This window comes from Sphaerodactylus townsendi, linkage group LG01 (genome assembly GCF_021028975.2).
Source record: "Sphaerodactylus townsendi isolate TG3544 linkage group LG01, MPM_Stown_v2.3, whole genome shotgun sequence".
NCBI lineage: Eukaryota > Metazoa > Chordata > Lepidosauria > Squamata > Sphaerodactylidae > Sphaerodactylus > Sphaerodactylus townsendi.
The window spans coordinates 153,993,963-154,015,658 of NC_059425.1; the positions used below are offsets into that span (position 1 = coordinate 153,993,963).

A 21,696-nucleotide genomic window follows, 5' to 3' on the forward strand; every position below is an offset into this window, starting at 1 on the left:
CCAGGGACTGTATCATTAGTCTGTCCATCATTTCGAGCCCTTACCTTTTTCAGCGCTGACATTCTAGTGCATTATTCATTTAGCAGATACCGGGTTGCACGCTGGGCTCAACGAGTCAGGTGAAGGAGAAGCCGGGGCAAGAAGAGGTGAGGGTGGCGGTGGAAGAAGAAGAAGGAGAAGAAGAAGCAGGAGATGCAGAGGCGAATGGGTAACATGTCGTTTTCTTTTGGTATATATATATGTTTGTCACACACTCGCGCGCGCACAACCGCGCGTTAAGGTAGCTGCACCGTTTGGCATCCCCCCTCGCGCTGTCCACGCGCTGCTGCTGCTGCTGCTGCTGCTGCTGAAGCAACTGTGTGCTCAGCGCGCTCGCGGCTGCCTCTGTCAAACCACCCCGGAGGCAGAATTCTCACGCTCTGCGCAGCCGCACTCTCTCCTCCGCCCCCGACTCGACAAGCCATTGACAGAAGTTCAGCTCCTCAATTCGAACGCTCCGGTGCTGGGAACGCCTCCCTTGCGCCTCCAGAGCCAATGGGACGCCAGACAGCCTGCTGATAGGCACGCCCCCTGGAAGGAGGAAGCTGCGGAGCGCAGAGGGAAAGGAAAGGGAAGAATTCCATAGGGCAGCCAGTGCTTTGCGGATAAGTGTTACTCGCGTCGTATTTGGGACCGAGGCAGCTCACGGGAGAGGAATGGCCCTTAGCAGGAGGGCAGCAGGTGAGACAGCGCAGGGCGAAATTGCTGTCTTTTAGGGAGGGTGGAAGGGCTTGTGACTCAGACACGGGAGGGAGATCATGCAGGGGCACCGTCACGGCTCCTAAACTGCAGGAGGGTTGGTTTATTGCTTGCAAGGAGATGGTTACAAAGAAAGCGCTCCCTGCTTTGTCTTGGAGAAACCTTCGCTCGTATTGTTGGCTAGATTTTGGCAATTCTCAGGATGATTAGGACCTACTAGTCACGGTTGAAGCTTCAGAGCTGGCCTGTTGTCTTACGGGGATGGGGTGGACAGTTCTGAAGGGGGGACTTCGAAGAGGCTGGGTGGTGATGGATGAATTGAAGCAACTTGTGGGGGGGGGGCTGGGGGACAAGGGCCGTTTGGCAGTGACGTGTATGGGTGAAGATGAGCTGTTAGTTAAATGTAGTGTTGTGTATAGCATAGGATGTCCCTTCTGTTATGCAGTTATTGCTTCTACAGCAGTTACTGAGCTCAGCAGAATTCATGGTTTGTAAAAAGAAATCGGTGGTTGGTTGGGATAGATAGGTATTGAAGAAGAAGTGCATTTGTGGGCAGTAGGAAACGTGTTATCTTGTAGGCCTTTTCCCCTAATAATATATGTTGGTGTCCATCAGACATGTGGTAGTTTTGAACAAGTCTGCTAGAAACATAATGAACTGGTATTCCTTTTCTGCTGCAAACGGGGCTGCAGATGTGCTTAATGTGAAGGAGAGTGCATGATGGGAGCCTCGTATCTTAAAGCATTTGTCTGTCATACTGGGAAATTATTTCAGATACTTATAGACCACCTTTTCATATTTCTCAAAATGGTTGACTGCAAGGACTGAGATTGTTCTCTGTGGGAGTCTAGTGATTTCCCGAACTAAGTTTTAGTGGTACCTGAAACTTCAGTGAAAGAAGGCTTGTGAAGTAGATCTCAGAAATTAGAACCCTACTTTAAGATTTTCAAGGTGGTAAATGCCTCAAGGTTGGGCTAGTCGAAAAGCTGGAAAAACCCCGTTTGACTGATGTTTGACTTTATTTTGGCCTGGGGCTTGGACCAAGTAATATAATTGGGATGCTGACTTCCTTCTTAACTACCATGTTTGTCTGAATATAAAGGATAAGGCATTCCTTGAGATGGGGAATGTATTCCTATAACTTGCTGCTAAAATGAAAACAGTAATGCATATAGAGGTATATATATACACATTTACTATATATAGAGGTACTCTATATACCGGTATATTAAATTGCATAGAGAGGAAAATGTAATACTTTCATGGGAGAAGTGATTTGCATACAGGCATATATATGGAGAGAACAGTGACATGGTAGAGTGCATTATGGAGCCTTGTATGTAATGGAGCCATATTTGTGCCTGCTAAAGCAATATGTTGAAGTGTGTGTGTGTGTGGGGGGGTGTCATTATAGAGATTGAATGAAGGTAGTGTTTCATCTCTTCCATGATCATCCTCTTAAAATTGTCCAGTGGACCTGTGCACTTCCAGTCACAGTCTGATTTTAAAACATGCGGGAAATGTAGCTGGTTGGGGAAAAAAGCTGGTAGGATAAGGTTTTATATTGGTTATAGACTACTAAATAACAGCACTATTCAGTTTGCTTGTCTGTTTCCTAGGGTGGATGTATCCTGGATATGTTGTATTTCTGCAGTGTCTTAGCTACTGTCTAGTGGCAGGTAGAAATGTTCCTAGCCAAAAAAATACAAGGAATCTGCAGGACAAAACCCTGGACAAAACAAAAAAAATGAATTATCCTAGAGCAGGACAAATGATATTTAAGAATAGCAAAACTGTTAGGACTGCATTTGTTCAAGGGCCATTGTAGGCTGTGAGAAAGTGATATATTCTCATTTCAGTCATTTCAACTGTTCTTGAATCAGAATTGACTTTTCTGTTGACTAATATAGAACTGGAATGTGCTTGTTACATTGAATAGTGTCATATTTGTGGAGCTACAGGAAGATAACCCCTAATATTATAAAAACTTGGGGGATTATGTCTTGCCTTTATAAATTGTTTTAAATACATGTAATCTGTGAGTTGGGATTGATACCACACAGGGAAGGGTGGAAGTAGCTAGAGAAGCAAGGTGGCTAAGGAGCAGTGTTGCCATATAGACTAAATAATTGACTTTTGCCTGAATTCTAAACTTGTTTATTTTTTATACTGCCCCTAAGTGTTTTACCTATGCTTCTTCAGGAGAATCTAAAGGAATATAGAGAAAAACAAGAAAAAGTATATTGCTATTAAAAGCAGAATTAAGAACCTTGGTAAATACTGAGCATATTAAAAAGCACATAAATGTATCCAGAATCAAAAATTCATAAGAATGTTACAGATATTATACGAGTACAATACATAGTTGGAACTGTAGATCTTAAAACTTTGTACACAACACTCCTAAACTTCCACAAGTTAGAAAAATATTTACTGTATTTTACTGTTCCTGACTAAAACAATTTTTTTATTCACTGCACCATTTTCTTTCTCTTTTTTGCTTTGTGTTTGGTGCAGTCCTCTTCTCCTATATTCCTTATTGTATTCTAAACATGCCACTTGGGGCACTGTCTTCTTAGGGCTGATTCTTAGCTTTAATTGGGGGGCGGGGGATGGGAGAGGTAGCCCTTGTAGCTGCTGAGTCATGTGATGAAATGTGAAAGCAGTGCTCTTCCCAAGTATTTGTAAGTAGTCTGTCCCAACCTTTCAGTAATCTAACTAATGGGGCTGAACTGATGATTGACATGTACGAGAAGCTGTGGTATATTGTTTCATATTTCACTCCTGTGCCTACACTGACTAATGAAGGAGGCACCCAAGGATTTGTAAAAGTGAATCTCTTTTTTTCTTTTTTTTGAGCAGCTTCTAAAACAACGGATAGGTTGGAATCTTAGATGGATTTAGCATAGAGCACCATGAGGTGTGACATGCTTCCTTTTGATTCATCGTGTCTTCAAAAAATAACCTCCTCAAAAGTATTAACATACTGGTGATGCAAAGGCATTCTATAATCACTTGAAAGATTCATTTCCTTTATTATTAGACATTCCAACCTTATTGAGGTGAATGGGCATCTATCTATATGATTTGCTTCAGTGGAGGGACTATATGTAGCTTCTGTTTTTCCAGATGTTTGGATGTATTGACTAAATTTTGTCTAGTGCTGTTTTGTATATGTGTGTGTTTTCTTGCTGTGATTCTCCTATTTAATCAGAAAAGCTGATTTATTTCATGAGGGTCGCATTTCTTCAGAGCATTATACAGGACTTCACCTAGTTTTCAGTATCACAACCTTCGTGTTTGGTAACTGCTATTGCCATTTTACAGATACCCTGAGAAAAGGGCTTGGTTACAACTGCTGAGTAGGGAACATCATTTGAACTCTCAACTAAGCTAAGAAGTGTTCACATATGATTTGCGTAACGGAGTTGTACTTAGTGGTCTTCAGCATAGACTTTGAGTGTCCTCACTGCTAAATTAGATATTCAGTTACTGCAAGCTACTGTAGAAAGTGACTTCATCTTGCAGGAAAAAAATAGCAGTTCTGATAGTTTGCTTCTGTACTTCAACTGGCTAGCTAAAGATTTTTAAAGTGTGATATTAGAAAACTTGATTAGTTTCTGAACATTAGTAGAGAGAATCACAAGTAGACTACTGTAGTGTTTGAAGCCAAGTTTCTAGGTGAGCATCAGTACCATTTTGATGTACCATTTAGAGTGCTGACCTTTGATCTGGATCAGAACTCCATTCAGCAAAACTTACTGGATAGTCAACTTTCAGCCTAACCCAGTGATACCCAGTGCCTCCGGATCCATCTGTGGCTCTTCTGAACACTATTCTCCCATGTGGACCTTATCAGCAGAGTTTAAAGTGGACTTTAGTCTTCTTGCACTCACTGCAACCTTCTAGCACTTAGAAAAAGAATACTCTCCACTCAAGATGTTCTTTCCACAGGAAGGCATTTTACTTTAGCAGTTGCAAGGTTACACAAGTCTATTCTATACAAGACTAGTGTACTATACTGAACACTTCAGTAATAACAAAGTTCAACACATATTGAACTCAGACTCAACTCTATCTCAACTCAGCACAGTAAAAACAATACATACAGCAGGGATACTTTTCACAGCCCATGTAACATCCTCTCATTGGTCTGGAATCTCAGTTGAATTCACCAATCAAGTTAAAGGTCAATCTTTGCTACTTTTGCCCCTAGACCCGTGGTGGCGAACCTTTGGCACTCCAGATGTTATGGACTACAATTCCCATCAGCCCCTGCCAGCATGCCCAATTATAGGGGCTGATGGGAATTGTAGTCCATAACATCTGGAGTGCCAAAGGTTAGCCACCACTGCCCTAGACTGACTGTCTCAGTTTTGCTAACTCAGAAGATGACCTTTCTGTGAACTTTTACTCTTTTATATTCATGACACACCTGTCCCATGTTTCAGAATGTTCTTTCCCTTTGGCTCTTGTGGTTCGCAGTTAGTTCCTGTTGGAAACAACAGCAACCAGTGGAATAAGCTATGAGCCTGGTTGAGGTGTAGGCCTCATGCTAGAGATGGAGGTAAATGTGGCTTTACTGGTTGATACCATGGAGTGGGGTTAGACCAGTGATATTATCTCAAAGGATTGCTGTGAGGATAAAAATGGAGTGAACCATGTGTATAGCACCAAGGATGTAGGTAAGGGGGGGATTCTCGGGTTCAACCCCCCCATTCATGTGCGAAGCTCCACCCCCCGTTTGTGGGGGTTTTAAACATTTTAGTGTTTTTTGCGGTTTGTGGCCTGCAGGGGGCGCATTGTTTAGGCTAACACAGGGGTGGGCAATTATTTTTTCCATGGGGCCGCATAAGAAACAGAAAATATTGTGGAGGGCCGGGCCAAAAGGCTGAACTCAATTCTGCATAATAGGGGCTGATAAGTGACAGACAGGTGCACAGATCAACTTGGAATCAGTGGCAACAGTTCTGCATACAACACTATTTGGCACAAAGAATCACAGGCTTAACCTACCTGCATAGTTGTCCACTGTGACAATCAAGCAAGTGGGGAGACTTAAGTCCCTTGACCTACTTCTTTCATCGACTGGCACTTTTGAAAGCCCCGCAGAAGCAGGCTGCCAAGGCAACTGGCTTCTGCGGGGCTTTCAAAGGAGGGGAATGCCCCAGAAGCCACTGCACAAGGGGTGTGGCCTTTCTCAGAGGCCCTTTCAGGTGCAGTGGCAAGGTGAGGGGGGAAGGGGGAGGGTTAGCGTGAGCAGCGTGGTTCTAAACAGGTCCTCTTAGGCCAGGGCCAAGTCTGTCATAAGGGCCAGTCAGGGTCATCTGGCGGGCCGGATGTGGCCCCCGGGCCGTATAATACCCAGGTCTGGGCTAACACCATCAAACTTTCAGGGATTGTTTGGGGGACTCTCCTGATGATACTACGTGGGTTTGGTGAGGTTTGGTTCAGGGGGTCCAAAGTTATGGACTCCCAAAGGGGGGAGCCCCATCCTCCATTGTTTCCAGTGGGAGCTAATAGAAAATGAGGGCTACAATTTTAAGGGTCCATAACTTCGGACACCCTGAACCAAACTTTACCAAACCAGGGAGGTATCATCACGAGAGTCTCTTACTGATACCCCCCAGGTTTTGTGAAGTTTGGTCCAGGGAGTCCAAAGCTGTGGACTCCCAAAGGGGGTGCCCCATCCCCCATTGTTTCCAATGGGAGCTAATAGGAGATGGGGGTTACACCTTTGAGGGTTCATAACTTTGGACCCCCTGAACCAAACTTCACCAAACCTGGGTGGTATCATTAGAAGAGTCTCCTAAAGATACCCTGAAAGTTTGGTGCTTCTAGCTTAACAATTGCACCCCTGACAGCAGGCACCCCCCCAAATTTCCCCAGATTTTCCTTTTAAATCCACCCCCTTCAGCATGGATTTAAAGGGAGAATCTGAGGTCTCCGTTTAGAAGAAGAAGAAGAGTTTGGATTTATATCCCCCCTTTCTCTCCTGTTGGAGACTCAAAGGAGCTTGCTTACAATTTCCTTGCCCTTCCCCCTTCACAACAAAAACCCTGTGAGGTGGGTGGGGCTGAGAGAGCTCCCAAAAGCTGTGACTAGCCCACGGTCACCGAGCTGGCATGTGTAGGAGTGCACAGGCTAATCTGAATTGCCCAGATAAGCCTCCACAGCTCAAGCGGCAGACCAGGGAATCAAACCCTGTTCCTCCAATTAGAATGCACCTGCTCTTAACCACTATGCCACATTGAAAGTGATGCTGTTTCATGGTGGGGGACAATCCACCCCAAAACAGCATCACTTTCAATGTTGTTTAACTGGGGACCCCAGATTCTCCCTTTAAGGTGGATTTAAAAGGATAATTTGGGCTCTCTAGTTTAAACTCCATTGAAAGTGATGCTGTTTGGGGGTGGATTCCACCATCACAGCAGCTGTCAGCTTCAAAACTCAGATTTTGTACTGGGCTCCATTTTTCCTCTATGCCTCTGCCCAGAGGGCAGGGCAGAAGAAACTGCCGGCTGCCGGCTAGGAGCCCAGCTGGTGGGGGGCAGGGGAGTCTGCGTGGGGGGCAGGGGAGTCTGCTGTCCCCAGCCTTGGAGAGCTGCTTTTATAAGCGCTAGGCCAGGGGCAGGGCTTGGGGAGGCGTGGCCATGCCCTAGGGGTGGGTGGGGGTGTGATCCCCCAACCCCCCTTATAAAAAATCTATACCTATGTTCCTGTATAGCACTGAAACTTCTTGAGGAAGAATGAGATAAAAATGCAATAAATAAATACTAAGCAGACATGGAAGTAAATATTCCATGAGTGGGATAGATGGGCTCTCAACCATGCGTAAGGGCTGTTTAATGTTCAAACTAGCTCCGGTGTCTTCATGTGTGCTCTCATAAAGTAACTTCGACGATTACTAGCAAATGTATAACAAGATGTCCTAAGGAAAAGGTGTTCCTACCTGTTCACTTTGATGGGGCTTTACAGAGATGGGTGAGCTGTTCGGCTTTCCTTGTGAACAAAAGCATGAATATTGGATCCTAGTTACTGTGTCACCTTGCACTGGCCACAGATGAAGAAGGGAAGCCATAAAACAGAAACTTTACAGAGGTTTATTTTCTTATCTCTATTTTTCATTTCTCTCAAATTACACACTATGTTTAGTTACACGTGATCGAAAGCATTCCTTCTAAAGCATTCCTTTTTACAAAAATGCAGTTGTCAACTGCAGATTGTCAACCTCTTACAGCTGATGTTTTGTTAAAAATTGTTTTCCATCTAGTTGCTTTCCACCCCTGATTTAAAAGAAACTTATCGTTTTCGTCTTCATTGAGGTAAACCATCAGGGATGGAGTTATGTGGCAGGGTGGAAAGCATTGGTGTGGAAAGAGTTAAGAAACTCCCTCCTGCCTACATAGCTTCCTTTTCAGGTTCAGGGCTGCATTTTGTCAAAAAGGAAGAAGAAAGGTTGTGTGGGTGGATGGATGACATGTAACTGAGCACTGCATATAGCATTTGCCCTTCTGTGTCTGCGCTGGTTCCTTGCCAATTGTTTCAGCAATTGCCAGTTCCTAGTCCTTAACATTTAAGGCTCTTTGTCTCGAGCGTCTCTCATTTCCTCTGCTTCTCCTCCTCACAACTGTGCACAAACTCATCTGCTGTTCGTCTCCTGTATTATCTTCTCCCACTCCTGCTTCTGTGGCGTCTACCATGTTAGTTGCCATATTCTGAACAGACTCCAGCATTCAGTGGTCTGCTTTCCAAGCCCTTGTCGTTGCAAAGCCTTCTTGCATTACAAAAAGTTTTCTTTGCTGTGTGCCATTTTTTCATTTAATGACCACGTTGATTCTGCTTTTTAAAATCCCAATTATACACAGACTTGTTCATTTTTCTTTAGCTGTCCTCTAGGTGAAAAAAAGACCTCTGCAAAAAAAATCTTGATAGACTGTATACTGTGTTTCCCCGAAAATAAGACAGCGTCTTATATTAAATTTTGCTCCCAAAGATGCGCTATTATTTTCAGGGGATGTCTTATTTTTCTGCTCCACAGCTGCATGCTCTGATGTTCTGTTCCACGGGCATGCTTCCAAACAAAAACTTTGCTACGTCTTACTTTCGGGGGATGTCTTATATTCGGGAAAACAGGGTAGAATCTAACTTTACTTCTTATGCTCTCACTTTCCTTCATTCAACGGGCTGGTGGGCTCATTTGAACGCCAAACTACAAGATCTGGATTTGTCACTAGACTCTTTACTTATGCTAACCGCTAATGAGATATTTTGTAAAGTAAAACATAGATTCTTTTTGAGCAGGAATCGTAGAGACTGATGGCCCATGTGAATAAAGTTTGCTCCCCTATCCATCTGGGCATCCTTTCTCTGTTTACCATCACAGCCAGCTATCTTCATCTTTTAACTGACCCCCAACTGCGACGAGCTGTTACTCTGGCTAGATGCAACGTGCTTCCTTCCACCAGAAGACTCAGCAGAGAGAATCATATTGCAACCACTGATAGAACTTGCAGTTGAACCCTTGGATTGGAGGAAACCGTTCACCACGTCCATCAGCACTGCCCTCTTTACGATTCTGCACAGAAGAACTTACTTGAACCCCTTTTCTCTGGCCTAGACAGCACTATGGATGCTGCCAAAGCTCTGTTTTTGTAAACAGCAACTCTGTTAGACAGCAACTAGGATTGATTCCCCACTTACCATCTGCTGCGCGCTACTCTCGCCAAGTAGCGCGGGGTCCCACGGCACACCCCACTACAGGGGCGGCGACAACGCGTCCCCCTCAACGCGTGTCATTCCTGGCGCTCCTCAAAATGGCGCCTTTTGATGACCACCCCGCAGAGCTTGGGGTTGTGGGGAAGCCCAGGAGCGTGCCAGAAATGACGCGCGCTGAGAGTAGCGCGCAGCAAGGGTGGTCGATGGTAACTGGGGAATCAACCTCTGTTTCAATACTAGAACCTACGGCCAGATTTCTGTGTGTCGTTGTCACCACACGTTCCCAATTTTTTGCTAAACAAAACTTTTAATCTTTTCTTTTTTAACAGATTGTTTTATTTAATGGTCTTAATTTTTATATTCTTCAAGCTTACTGTATATTATATATTTTTTTTTAAAAATGCCATTAAAAGGTTTCAATTCTATAGAATCTAACACTCCCGACCAGGCTTTCTTTGAAGCGTTGCGTAGTAGGTAGATCACCGCTGTTACGTTGCTTGCTTTTTGCTAGGAGAAGAAAAAAGAGCTTGTGAATAGTCACTGGACAACCTTTTGACGAGAATAGTAGGGATGCTTATAAATCTGTTTGTGTTTAGTAGCCAGCAGCATCATTTTTTTTATGTAAAAGCTCTTGAAGGAAGGCAACTTTGTCCTCCTACAGCATGATAAAAAAAGAAGCGACTCTGACCTGTGCTGGTTTTGGTTTATATAATACTTACAGCTGCAGTAAGTCTAAAATACTTTTATGAACAGCAGGAGAAGTTTTGCATTGTGTTTCGGCAGGAATGCAATTAGAACTGCCTGTCTTTTAAGTTGGGCTTTATACAGTTTTTCTTTATTCACAATGCTTTGTGAACAGTTTAGAGGCAGGTTTTGAACATTTAGGGTTTTTCTGTTGACTTGGCAAGCTAGGCTTAGTCATGGTTTTTCATCGGAGGAGAGAATGTTTAACCCTTTTCTTACATACCCCTTCTATGTATTCCCTTTTCCTGTTGTCATCAACTCTGTCAGGGTGGGAGGAAGACAGGTATGAAGACTTTCTGTTTTTTCCTCCTGTACAGATGGTTCAAAGAGGTAATTTAAATAGTGAAGGGACAGGGAGGAGGGATCAAACATTTCTTGCTCTAGCAATCTTGACCCAGGTACAAAGCAGCCATGTTGGAACTATTAGTTAGGACAGTGGTTCTCAACCTTCCTAATGCCCTTTAATACAGTTCCTCATGTTGTGGTGACCCCACAACCCTAACATTTATCCATTTTACAGATGGAGAACACTGATGCAGAGAGTCTTAGGCGACCCCTGTGAAAGGGTCGTTCAACCCCCAAAGGGGTCGCGACCCACAGGTTGAGAACCGCTGAGTTAGAACAAGCTGACTTTTTATTCCTGGATGAGTTGCATCACTTACAAACAGAAGATCAATAATCTATGCTGAACTTCAGTTGACTGGTCTTCACTTAGCTTCTTCTGGATGCTTCTTCAGGATTTCCCTTGTTCCATGTGAACCAACAGTTTAGGAGAACAGCATACAAATGGCACCTCACTCTAATCTCTGGACATCTCTCCCAGTAGTTTCATATTATCTACCATGTTGCAGGATGCCACAACATAAATATCAGAGGGTTAAGCAGTAGTCCCAGCGCTACCTTCTGGAATCAATTGATCAAGTAGGAATGAGACTATCAGAGCATAGTTACCTCATGCCAATTCCCAAACAGCCACTCTGAGCAAGAGAAAAGGAATTATGGAACATGTGAGCCAGCTGAATAAGACCAGGGGTGAAAATTTGCTCCTCTCTTTTTTGCAGGTATTTGACACTTGGGCTTGAGTTCCTGGCAAGACTGTGACTTACAGCCAGTAGCTCTGCGTGAGCCATGCAGGTAGATCCATCACCACTCTAGTCTAGGTCACCTTTGAGGCTGATCACTTATTTTAAAATCGTTCTGAGGAACCTGCTGGGTTAAATATTTTTATTTTAAATTTATTTTAAATTTTAAATTTATTTTCATGTGCATTTTGTAAGCTCTCCAATGTGGGATATAGGGTGAACATATTTAAACAGAATAAGAAAATCGTGTTTGATAGTCTTTAAAATTGCTGTGAGGTTCCGGAGACTCAGCAGGGACTCATTTGCCATGAAAGTCACAGAAAGAATCAAGGCAGCCAAACCTGAGTCCTATCCCAATTAAAATCCATGTCAAGAATCCATCTCGCTCAATGTTCCCTGACATTGCATAGCTATTACGTGCATAACCACCTTACCTGAGAAAGAAACTTTATCCACAGACTGATAGCTTTTAAAACCATCTGTGTCCAGGAATATGTCTTTTTCAGGAGGAAATTAATGACCACTTCCTTCAAGGTGGCCAACATTTCCCAGCTCCTTAAAAGAAGCATTTATAACCTCTGGAACCTGTCTGCCTAGTCCTTCACAGCAGGATGTGATTAGCCACTAATTTACCAATCGTGTTTTTTAAAAAAATTTCAATTAGTTTATGACTCCAACAACTATTAGCATACATGTGTTTGTGTGTGTGAATGACTAGATCTTCAGTGGTTTGATATGTCGAGTAGACTTGAAAGTAAGGCCCCTTCCGCACATGCAGAATAATGCGTTTTCAAACCACTTTCACAACTGTTTGCTAGTGGATTTTGCCATTCCGCACAGCTTCAAAGAGCACTGAAAGTAGTTTGAAAGTGCATTATTCTGCATGTGCGGAATGAGCCAATGATTGCTTCAAAGAGCAGAAAGCTGCTTCCTTCTGACTTTGCAAAGTTCCTTGCTTATTGAAAGTGCACACAAAAATCTACCAGCAGCTTCATGCCTGCCACTGGTGTTTTCTGTGCTCCTTCCTTGTGAAATCAGGATGCAGCATCCTCTCCTTGATGCCTCCTCCCTTTTCTTCCAGCCTACTAGCTCTGCTGAGGCTGAAACTGACCTTTTTGCAAGAACCAGAAGAATCAGCTTTGCTGTGGCAGAAAATGGTTCTGTAAATCCATGCTGAGAGTGCATCAAAAGGTATTCCTCTGACGCTGAAGGATTGTATGCTTTTTGACTGTTAGGATTTTGTGTGTGTTTTGTCTCTTTGTACAGCTTCTGTTTGTCTTCTGTCCCACTCAACTAATCACTGAAACAGTATATCCGGACTTACTCTAGCTATCTGTCACAGCATGTTGTGCCAAAAATAGATGTTCCATGTGGGATTTTTTTTAAAAAAAATCACTGATTCATTATCCTATCTCCACAGAAGTCTGTTGAGCAGGGATAGGATTACTCCCAAATTACCCTTTGCCAATGGAGTCCTGATACACTAGCACAGGAAATCTATACCAAGTTGATGTACTGGTACCTTTAGGTAGATACAGAACTTGAAAACTGAACAGTTTGTGGCCTGTCAGGAGAGCTTAGTCCAGATCCTATGCTTTCAAGGTCATCCACATGGATTCTGATGATGGTCTAAAACAGTGGTTCTCAACCTTCCTAATGCTGTGACCCTTTAATACAGTTCCTCATGTTGTAGTGACCCCCAACCCTAATATTTATCCATTTTACAGATGGAGAATACTGATGCAGAGAGTCTTAGGTGACCCCTGTGAAAGGGGTCCCGACCCCCAGGTTGAGAACCACTGGTCTAAAACTTCTTCTGCGAAAGATGCTGCCACTGAACTTACTAGAGACCCCCAGGCAATTGCTTCTTGTTCCCCCAGAACAGAGGGTGGGATGGCAAGATCAAATGAATCTAAGCAATGAGAACGTTGGCATATCAGATGCAACTGATAGGTGTTCCTTTCCACCATGCCAGCCTGCTTTTCAAAAAGCAAGGCAGAGTCCATGAGTACCACAAAGCTTTTAACCTTCTCTGAAAAAGCCACTGTTATTCCATGTAGGACAAGTGAATTCAGCCCCTCTAGAATATCAGCCTGCCTGATCTGCGCTGCCTGCATTCAGTATTAGTTTGTTCCACTTAGCCTCTTGACCACAGTGCCAAAGCACCAGTTCAAAACCAAAAAGAAATGTTTTGGGAAGCTTGGACATGAAATATAAAGCTGGGTGTCAATCAGTGGCCTCATACATAAAAAGAGTGAGAGAATAGCACCTTGTGGCACCCTACAAGACAAGTTCCACTCAGGTAAGACAGAAATGTCTGCTGCACCTCTGGTAAGACAGAAATGAGTGAAATTACAGAAGAGCTACACCCTTAATATCAACTCCATATGCAAGCTGATGGATAAGAATGGAGTGGTCAGCTGTATCAAAGTTGCTGAGAGGTCCAACAGTATCAACTAGACTGACCTTTGCCCAATATTTTTTTTAAAAAAATGTCCACCAGTTCAACTAAAGTTGCCTAATTACCAAACTGAAGTTTGAGTGTAGCTTGAAATGGATCAAGGGCTATACAATGATACCTGGGGTATACAATCTACAGAAAGGGAAAGCAGTTCATTAACACAATGAGGCCATATCTTTCTTCCTTCCTGTCCACAGAGCTAGGAACTTGCAAGGGCATGCTCAGCATGAACTTTGGGTATGATACTTATCTCAGAAGGATCAGTTTGTGTAAATGCCTCCATTATCCAGGAAGGACAAACAAAATGGCGATGAAATACACTTTTCAGGACTATTTGTTTTGTAGTCTTGGGATTCTGGATACACATATACCCACCAGGAATCAAATCAGTTTCCGTTGTAAGGGCAAGAAACCATTTTGGTAAGGAAGAAAGAAGGATACATCAAAGTGAAGTAAATCACAATCTACAACAAAACTCGAACCTCCCTCCCCCAGAAACAGTATTCCACCTTAGAAACCCTCGCCGTCAACAGGACATAGGGAAAATATCTCTGGTGTACTTTGATTGCAAGGCCCTACAGGCAGATAAATCACCCATGAACAGAGAAACAGGGAAGGGCTCACTATCTTTCTTTGAGTGTTGTTTTCCTTCTTTCTGTTCTCAGTGCAGAGAACAGCCGATTTTGATTGTATATACCATGTGCTATGTTCCAGAGACAGGTTAGAGCTATTGTCTTCCTCCGGCTAAAGGGAGAGGAGTAGTAATTCCTCATCCTATTTCTTTTCCACTATTCTGAGGCTTGAATCTTCCCGCTGCCTGTCATTTGCTGAAGTTCCCCAGGGATGTTTGCTCTACCGGCATCGCGGCTGGGCGCCTTTTCAGTGATTAAAGAACATGAACAAACTCAGCTACTCCTGCCGATTACAGCAAAGTGTTGTTTCCCCTTTTAAAAAGTTTTCAGGGAGGTAGCTTTGAAGCTACCAAGACTGGATATGCTAATCTATGCTGATTCTAATTTCAAGTTGTTGTAGCTTCAAATTCATGTCATTGAAAATAAAAAAGCGGGAAACTATACATTGCCAAATTGGCAGGAAAAGCTGAGTTCAACCATGTATTTTATTGACTAAAAAGGTGGGTGGCCAGAACACCTGCAGAGCAAACATCCCAAGGGATCTTCAGCAAATGGCATATGGCACAGATGAGTCAAGGAGCAGAAAATGGGAGGCGGTGGGAAACTAAAGTAGAAAGCTTATAATTTGGGGGGATTTAAACACGTCCTTTTTCTGCACAGCCAAGGGAAAGCGTCTTGACCCTGGGGCCGTGGTGGCGAACCTTTGGCACTCCAGATGATATGGATTACAATTCCCATCAGCCCCTGCCAATTGGCCATGCTGGCAGGGGCTGATGGGAATTGTAGTCCATAACATCTGGAGTGCCAAAGGTTCACCACCACTATGGGGGGAAAAAACTGCTAGTTCAGCGTTTTAAAAAAAAGTTGAGCAAAAATAAAATATCCTGAAGTCATCTTGAGGGAAAAGCTGTGCAGAATTCCTCCCCAAAACGCTGCTTTTAACGTCCTCAATATGTTTTATTTGTGCTGTGCAGAAAAGACCTTTGACTGCCCGGATGGTGACTCTTTAGGGGTCTTATATTGGCATGGAATGTTGGCTCACAGAATACTCCTGATAGAGTTGCTTCTTGGCCTGCTCTTGGTTCTTAGAGGAGGACTGCAGTCCCTTGATTTACCAGAGAGTTGGACTTTATGAAGAGGATGGGTAGATGGGAGAACACTGTTGCCAAAAACTCCTGCCCAGTCAGAGTCCAGGCCCATTTTGTGAAGTGGCATCAATGGTGGCAGATAAGGCTTCATTGTGTGCTACCATTGTGCTGGCAGTGTTGCAACCAGTGAAATAATTTAGGACAGTTCAGGGCCTGGTGTTATCTAAGCCTAACACTGTTGATCCTGATTTGGATATTTGCTCAACTTTTCTTGATTTTTTACTGAGATAGTCTCTTGCGCTGGGAGCCTTGTTTGCAACTTTTTGTCAGAGTTCTGTGGATGGCTTAATGTGTTTTCCCTGTAGGATGTTGATAGAGTACTTGGGGTTATGAAAGCCACTTCTCACAAATTGGATCCTTGTCTATCCTGGCTGTTAAAATCATGCCAAGAGAAAGTGATACAGATATACCTCTTCTTCAAAGGAGGTTTCTTTTACAGATGAAGAAGGCTGTGATTAAACCTCTTCTTTAGAAATATTCTTTAGATAAGAGGAATGTTAGCAATTGCTAGCCTGGATCCAATCTTCCCTTTCTGGCGAAGGTCACTGAACAGGTTGTAGCGGAGCAAATACAGGCATTTCTGGATGAGACGTGTGCCCTTCACCCATTTTATTCTAGCTTCAGGCTTGAAATAGTACTTGGCCATGGTGCATAATCTCCACTTCCGGTTGGATACGTGCAATCTATCAATTTTTATACTGCTAGTCTTGTCAACTGCATTTGATGCAGTTGACTATGATATTTTGGGAATCAACTACAGTCAATGTTTGAAGTAAAAAAAGAAACCTGCATTGGCTCGACTTGTTCCTGGCTGGCAGGAAGCAAACAGAAAACAGACAGAATCAGCTTCTTTGGACCTGTCAAAAAGTATGCTCCATGGATCCATTTTTATCCCCAGTGCGCTTTTATCTGTAAGTAAAAACCTCTGGCTGAGATAATGAAGAGTTTTGGAATGGGTTGTCACCAATATACATGAGATATTCAGATTTATATTGTACCCTGTTTCCCCGAATATAAGACATCCCCTAAAAATAAGACATAGCAGAGGTTTTGCTGAAGTGCGAAATATAAGGCATCCCCTGAAAATAAGACATAGCAAAGTTTTTGTTTGGAAGCATGCCCGACGAACAGAACACAGAAAAATAAGACATCCCCTGAAAATAAGACATAGTGCATCTTTGGGAGCAAAAATTAATATAAGACACTGTCTTATATTCGGGGAAACACGGTAATATCTAACTGGCAAATAGCTTTGAAGCTCCTGCTTCAGTACCTTGAAGTGGTGGTCAAGTGACTGACGGTGAACAAACTGAATCTCAGTCCAAACAATACTGAGGTGATGCTAGTTGGGAAGTCAGAGTGCTTAGCTGTCATTGATCTACAAATGTCATGCCCCCAGAGAAGCTCTTACTATTTTCTTACTAAGGCCCCTTCCGCACATGCAGAATAATGCACTTTTAATCTGCTTTCACAATTGTTTGCAAGTGGATTTTGCTATTCCGCACAGTAAAATCCAGCTGCAAAGTGCATTGAAAGTGGATTGGAAGTGCATTATTCTGCATGTGCAGAAAGGGCCTAAGTATCAGTTGTCCCAATAGTTAGTATGGGTTTAGTTCCTCTTGTATAGTGTTCTAAGGGAGGGAACTTTAATTGGATCCTGTCCTTTTAAGAAGTCCCCTAGAGACAGTCTTCTTTTCTTTACCCAGCAGTGGTCCTGTTCATCTAAGGTGCCAGTGGAGCTGGCTGCAATATCTCTGACGTCTAAGGTGTATAAGGAGTATAAAAGTCTAAGGTGTATAAAGAGCATTAAGCCTAAGGTGTTACAGAAAGTTGAGTCCAGATAGAGGAACCAAGAGAAAGCACAGACAAAGTGGACTTCCTTGGAAGAAGTCAAGAAAGAATCAGTCTTCTCTTGGTCCATTTAGCAACAGTTGGACCATCTCTTGGATGGTTCATTTAGCAACAGTTAAATCATGGATATTCTCTGTGGTAGGTCCATCCCCGTGGAATAGCATATCAGTTTAGGTCAAGGGTCTTCAAACTATGACCCTCCAGATGTTCATGGACTACAATTCCCATCAGCCCCTGCCAGCATGGCCAAGTGGTAGGGCTCATGGGAATTGTAGTCTATGAACATCTGGAGGAGCATAGTTTGAAGACCCCTGATTTAGGTTTATGTGTGGCCAGCACTGTCACATGCTACATTTGGAAGGCATTTAGGAAGACTGTCGTATTCCAGAAAATATTTTTTAAATGTTTGTATTGGTGTTTAACTGTTTTTGTGTGTTGGCTTTAACTTGAATACTTACAATGTTTTGCCCTTGGAGCTTTTGCTGTTTTGTTAGCTGTCTTGAGTTTATGAAGATAAGATGGGGTGCAATCATGATGTGGTATTGAAGGAGACTGGGGTGTGTGGAGGAGGGGGGATAGAAGGGAAAAATTGAATACCAAGCAATAAATACCAAAGGCTGTATTTGTTGTCTCTGCTCAGTTATTTAACTTGGAAGATGAGAGAGTTGACAAAAGAACAAATGACAACAGAACAAATGACAGCAGCCGACAGTTACAATGAAGCTTTCTGCTATTGTTGAGTTGACTTTGGTTTACTGAGTGCATGATCATGCCAAATTTGAACGTGAGTGGGAGTAACTTTGAGAGAGTAACATTGAGAGAGCAGGAGATTTAGGCTGAGGCATTATTTATTTATTTATACTGCTGTCCTGCTCTATCCCTGCAGGGGCTCGAGGCAGGGCATATCATAAGAACATAAGAACAAGCCAGCTGGATCAGACCAAAGTCCATCTAGTCCAGCTCTCTGCTACTCGCAGTGGCCCACCAGGTGCCTTTGGGAGCTCACAAGCAGGATGTGAACGCAATGGCCTTCTGGGGCTGTTGCTCCCGATCACCTGGTCTGTTAAGGCATTTGCAATCTCAGATCAAGGAGGATCAAGATTCTCCTCCATAAATCTGTCCAAGCCCCTTTTAAAGCTATCCAGGTTAGTGGCCATCACCACCTCCTGTGGCAGCATATTCCAAACACCAATCACACGTGGCGTGAAGAAGTGTTTCCTTTTATTAGTCCTAATTCTTCCCCCCTCATTTTCAATGAATGCCCCCTGGTTCTAGTATTGTGAGAAAGAGAGAAAAATTTCTCTCTGTCAACATTTTCTACCCCATGCATAATTTTGTAGACTTCAATCATATCCCCCCTCAGCCGCCTCCTCTCCAAACTAAAGAGGGGTCCCAAAACGCTGCAGCCTCTCCCTCATAGGGAAGGTGCTCCAGTCCCTCAATCATCCTTAAGGTTGCCCTTCTCTGCACTTTTTTCTATCTCCTCAATATCCCTTTTGAGATGCGGCAAACCAGGAACTGGACACAAGTACTCCAAAGTGCTGCCTAGCATTCACCTTGCTTTATATAAGGGCATGACAATCTTTTGCAGTTTTATTATCAATTCCTTTTCCTAATGATCCCCAGCATAGAGCTTTGCCTTTTTACAGCTGCCATGCATTGAGTTTGACATTCCCACATGGAACGACTATCCCACTAAGACGCTTCTAAATCCCTTTCCTGGTCTGTGACTGATAGCACTGGACCCCTCAAGTATGAATGCGATGTGTATGTGAAGTTTGGATTTTTGCCCCTATGTGCATCACTCTACATTTTGCTACATTGGAACTGCATTTGCCATTTCTGGAGCCCACTCCACCCTAATTTATCAAGGTCCGGCTTTGGAGCTCTTCGCAATCCCTTTTGTGGTTCTCCCACCCACCCTACATAATTTGGTATCATCTGCAAACTTGGCCACCACGCCACCTTCCACTCCCATTACTTCCAAGGTCATTTATGAATAGGTTAAAGCAGCACTGGTCCCAAAACGGATCCTTGTGGGGAACACCACTCACCGACATCTCTCCATTGTGAGAATCTTCCCATTTTACACCCACTCTTTGTTTCCTGTTTCTCAACCAGTACTTTTAATCCAAAGGGAAGACTTCCCCTCTTATTCCTCCCTTTCATTTGCTGAGTTTTTCTACCAACAGTCTCTTGGTAGGAGGGAAACTCTTGTAAAAAAGCCTTTTTTGGAAATCCAAGTAGGCACAATGTCCAACCGGTTCACCCTCTGTCCACATGCCTCCTTGTTTACACCCTCAAAGAACTCCTAGTAAGTTTGTAAAGACAGGGATTTGCCTCTGCAAAAGCCATGCTGACTCTTTCTCAGCAGGTCTTGCTTTTCTAGCATGTTTTATAATTTTTATCTTTAATGATAGATTCTACTAATTTACTACTTAGGAAACAGATGTCAAGCTGAGTGGCCTGTAATTTCCGGGGTCGCCGCTAGATGCTTTCTTAAGGATTGGTGTGACATTGGCCATTCCTCTCCAGTCTCTCTTGTGGGATGGAAGCCTGGATTTCCCAGGGATAAGTTTGCTGTATTATTAAAGTGAGAAGATCAGCAATTTCATGCTTGAGCTCTTTAAGAACTCTTGGGTGAATGCAATCTGGGCCAGGGGATTTGGTAACATTTAGTTTATCAATGGCTGCCAGAACTTCTTCCTTGTCTACCACTATCTTTGCTAGTTCCTCGGATTTGCCTCCTAAGAAGCTTGGTTCAGGTGCAGGAATGTTCCTCACCTCCTCTTGGGTGAAGACAGATGCAAAGAATTCATTCAGCTTCTCTGCAATCTCCCTGCCATCTTTTAGCACACCCTTTGTTCCTTTTTCAAATATCAGACTGGCAGCACTCCTGAGCCCCACCCCGAGCACTTGGGGAGGGAAAGAGGTGGCTTCAACAAGCGCTGCGGTAGCAAGCCAGCTCCTGGCAGTCGGCCTACTCTTCTGAGCCAGGTCGGTCAGGGGAGGAGGAGGTGGGGAAATTTTGCACCCTCCCCCCGGGTTGTGCCCAGGCTGTCCCCGTGGGCAATAAGCCACTGCAGATATCTTGGAAACCCAAAAAAGTGATTGTTCCAGCTGTGTCTCTTGTTATGAATGCTTCCTGTCTTCCACATACACTAGTTATCTTGGAAATCTTTAGGATGTGTACATGCAATAAAGGCAATAGTGGGGCATTGGGTTCTCCTAACATTAATAGGACTAAGATTTGTAACCTGCCCCAAACCTTGCCACTGAGTACAAAAGATTGTGACTGATGTAGTGATGATAACAGGCAAAAGGGTTATCTTTCAACATCCAACATATTGTAGCATATTTCATTTTCTATCTTGCAAGTCTATTTTTTTTACTTTCAACTGAATATGGTTAGTAGTTCTTCCATTTCCATTTTTGTTATCAGCGTGGAGATGGGCAATTCTGAAGCTAACAGCTGATTATTTTTATTCCTAGCTTTACTAGACTGTGGTTACATTCATATTATCAGCTGGGAGAATAGAAGGCTGATTTGGTCATACTGAAATTCAGTTTTATTCATCTATTCTTTTTCAGCTCTGTGTTCCTCGGGGTGTGTGTGTGTGTGTGTGTGTGTGAAGATCTGCATTCAGAATGCCCAAGACTGTAGTCTTTGTTGGCATTTTGCTTCCTGCCGTGCTTGCAAATTCATACCCAGTGTACATTTCTAGCTTCTTCCCAGCAGCATGCTCTCAGGGAATGTACCAGTCAAAAGGAGGTTCATGGTTCTTTGCTGCTTAATGAACAGAAGTCCAAACCTGCTCCCAGGTGTGTATTTGGGACCAAGTAGTTACGTCGACTAGCAGATGTTTTGTTCTCTTGCCGCCTAATTTGTGAGGTGTCAAGTACCAAACTAATCAACACTGTAAATATTCAGTAGTTTTAAAATGATTTGGTACTCTGGCTACGTCGTTGTTCAACATGAATTGTAGAATATATTTTCCCATTCCTCTGCAAGAGCTCCTGTAAAACACTTAATCACTAAAGAACAAAAGATTCCCCACCCCCCTAAACTGTTTATTGGGGCTTGACTCCAAAGGGAGAGCCCTGAAGTGGGCATATTTTAGGATTGTGATGGTCCCCCAAGTTCTTTCTGAAACTTCCACAGGTGAAACTCTGGGATAGGTTTGCAGCCACTGATGGATGCTGCTGATGAGAAATAATCAGGTGAGGTTCTACATATGTTTTACTTTGCATTCATACTGTTTACTTCTTCATGCGGCAACTTGTACTTTTCAAGATACTAAGCACAGGGCAAGTGTAGTTAT

The 21,696-nt window shown here is 43.3% G+C and overlaps 1 protein-coding gene across 3 annotated transcripts in view; it reads left to right on the forward strand.

Annotated features, from left to right (window-relative positions):
• The first annotated feature begins 572 nt into the window (after positions 1-572).
• ERICH1 (glutamate rich 1) overlaps positions 573-21,696 on the forward strand; it is a 91,474-nt gene continuing 70,350 nt past the window's right edge. For all 3 annotated transcript variants that reach the window (XM_048497729.1, XM_048497738.1, XM_048497746.1), the window contains exon 1: positions 573-720. In XM_048497729.1, the coding sequence (XP_048353686.1) occupies positions 696-720 (25 nt within the window). In that variant the 5' untranslated portion in view covers positions 573-695. The remainder of the gene's footprint in view (positions 721-21,696) is intronic.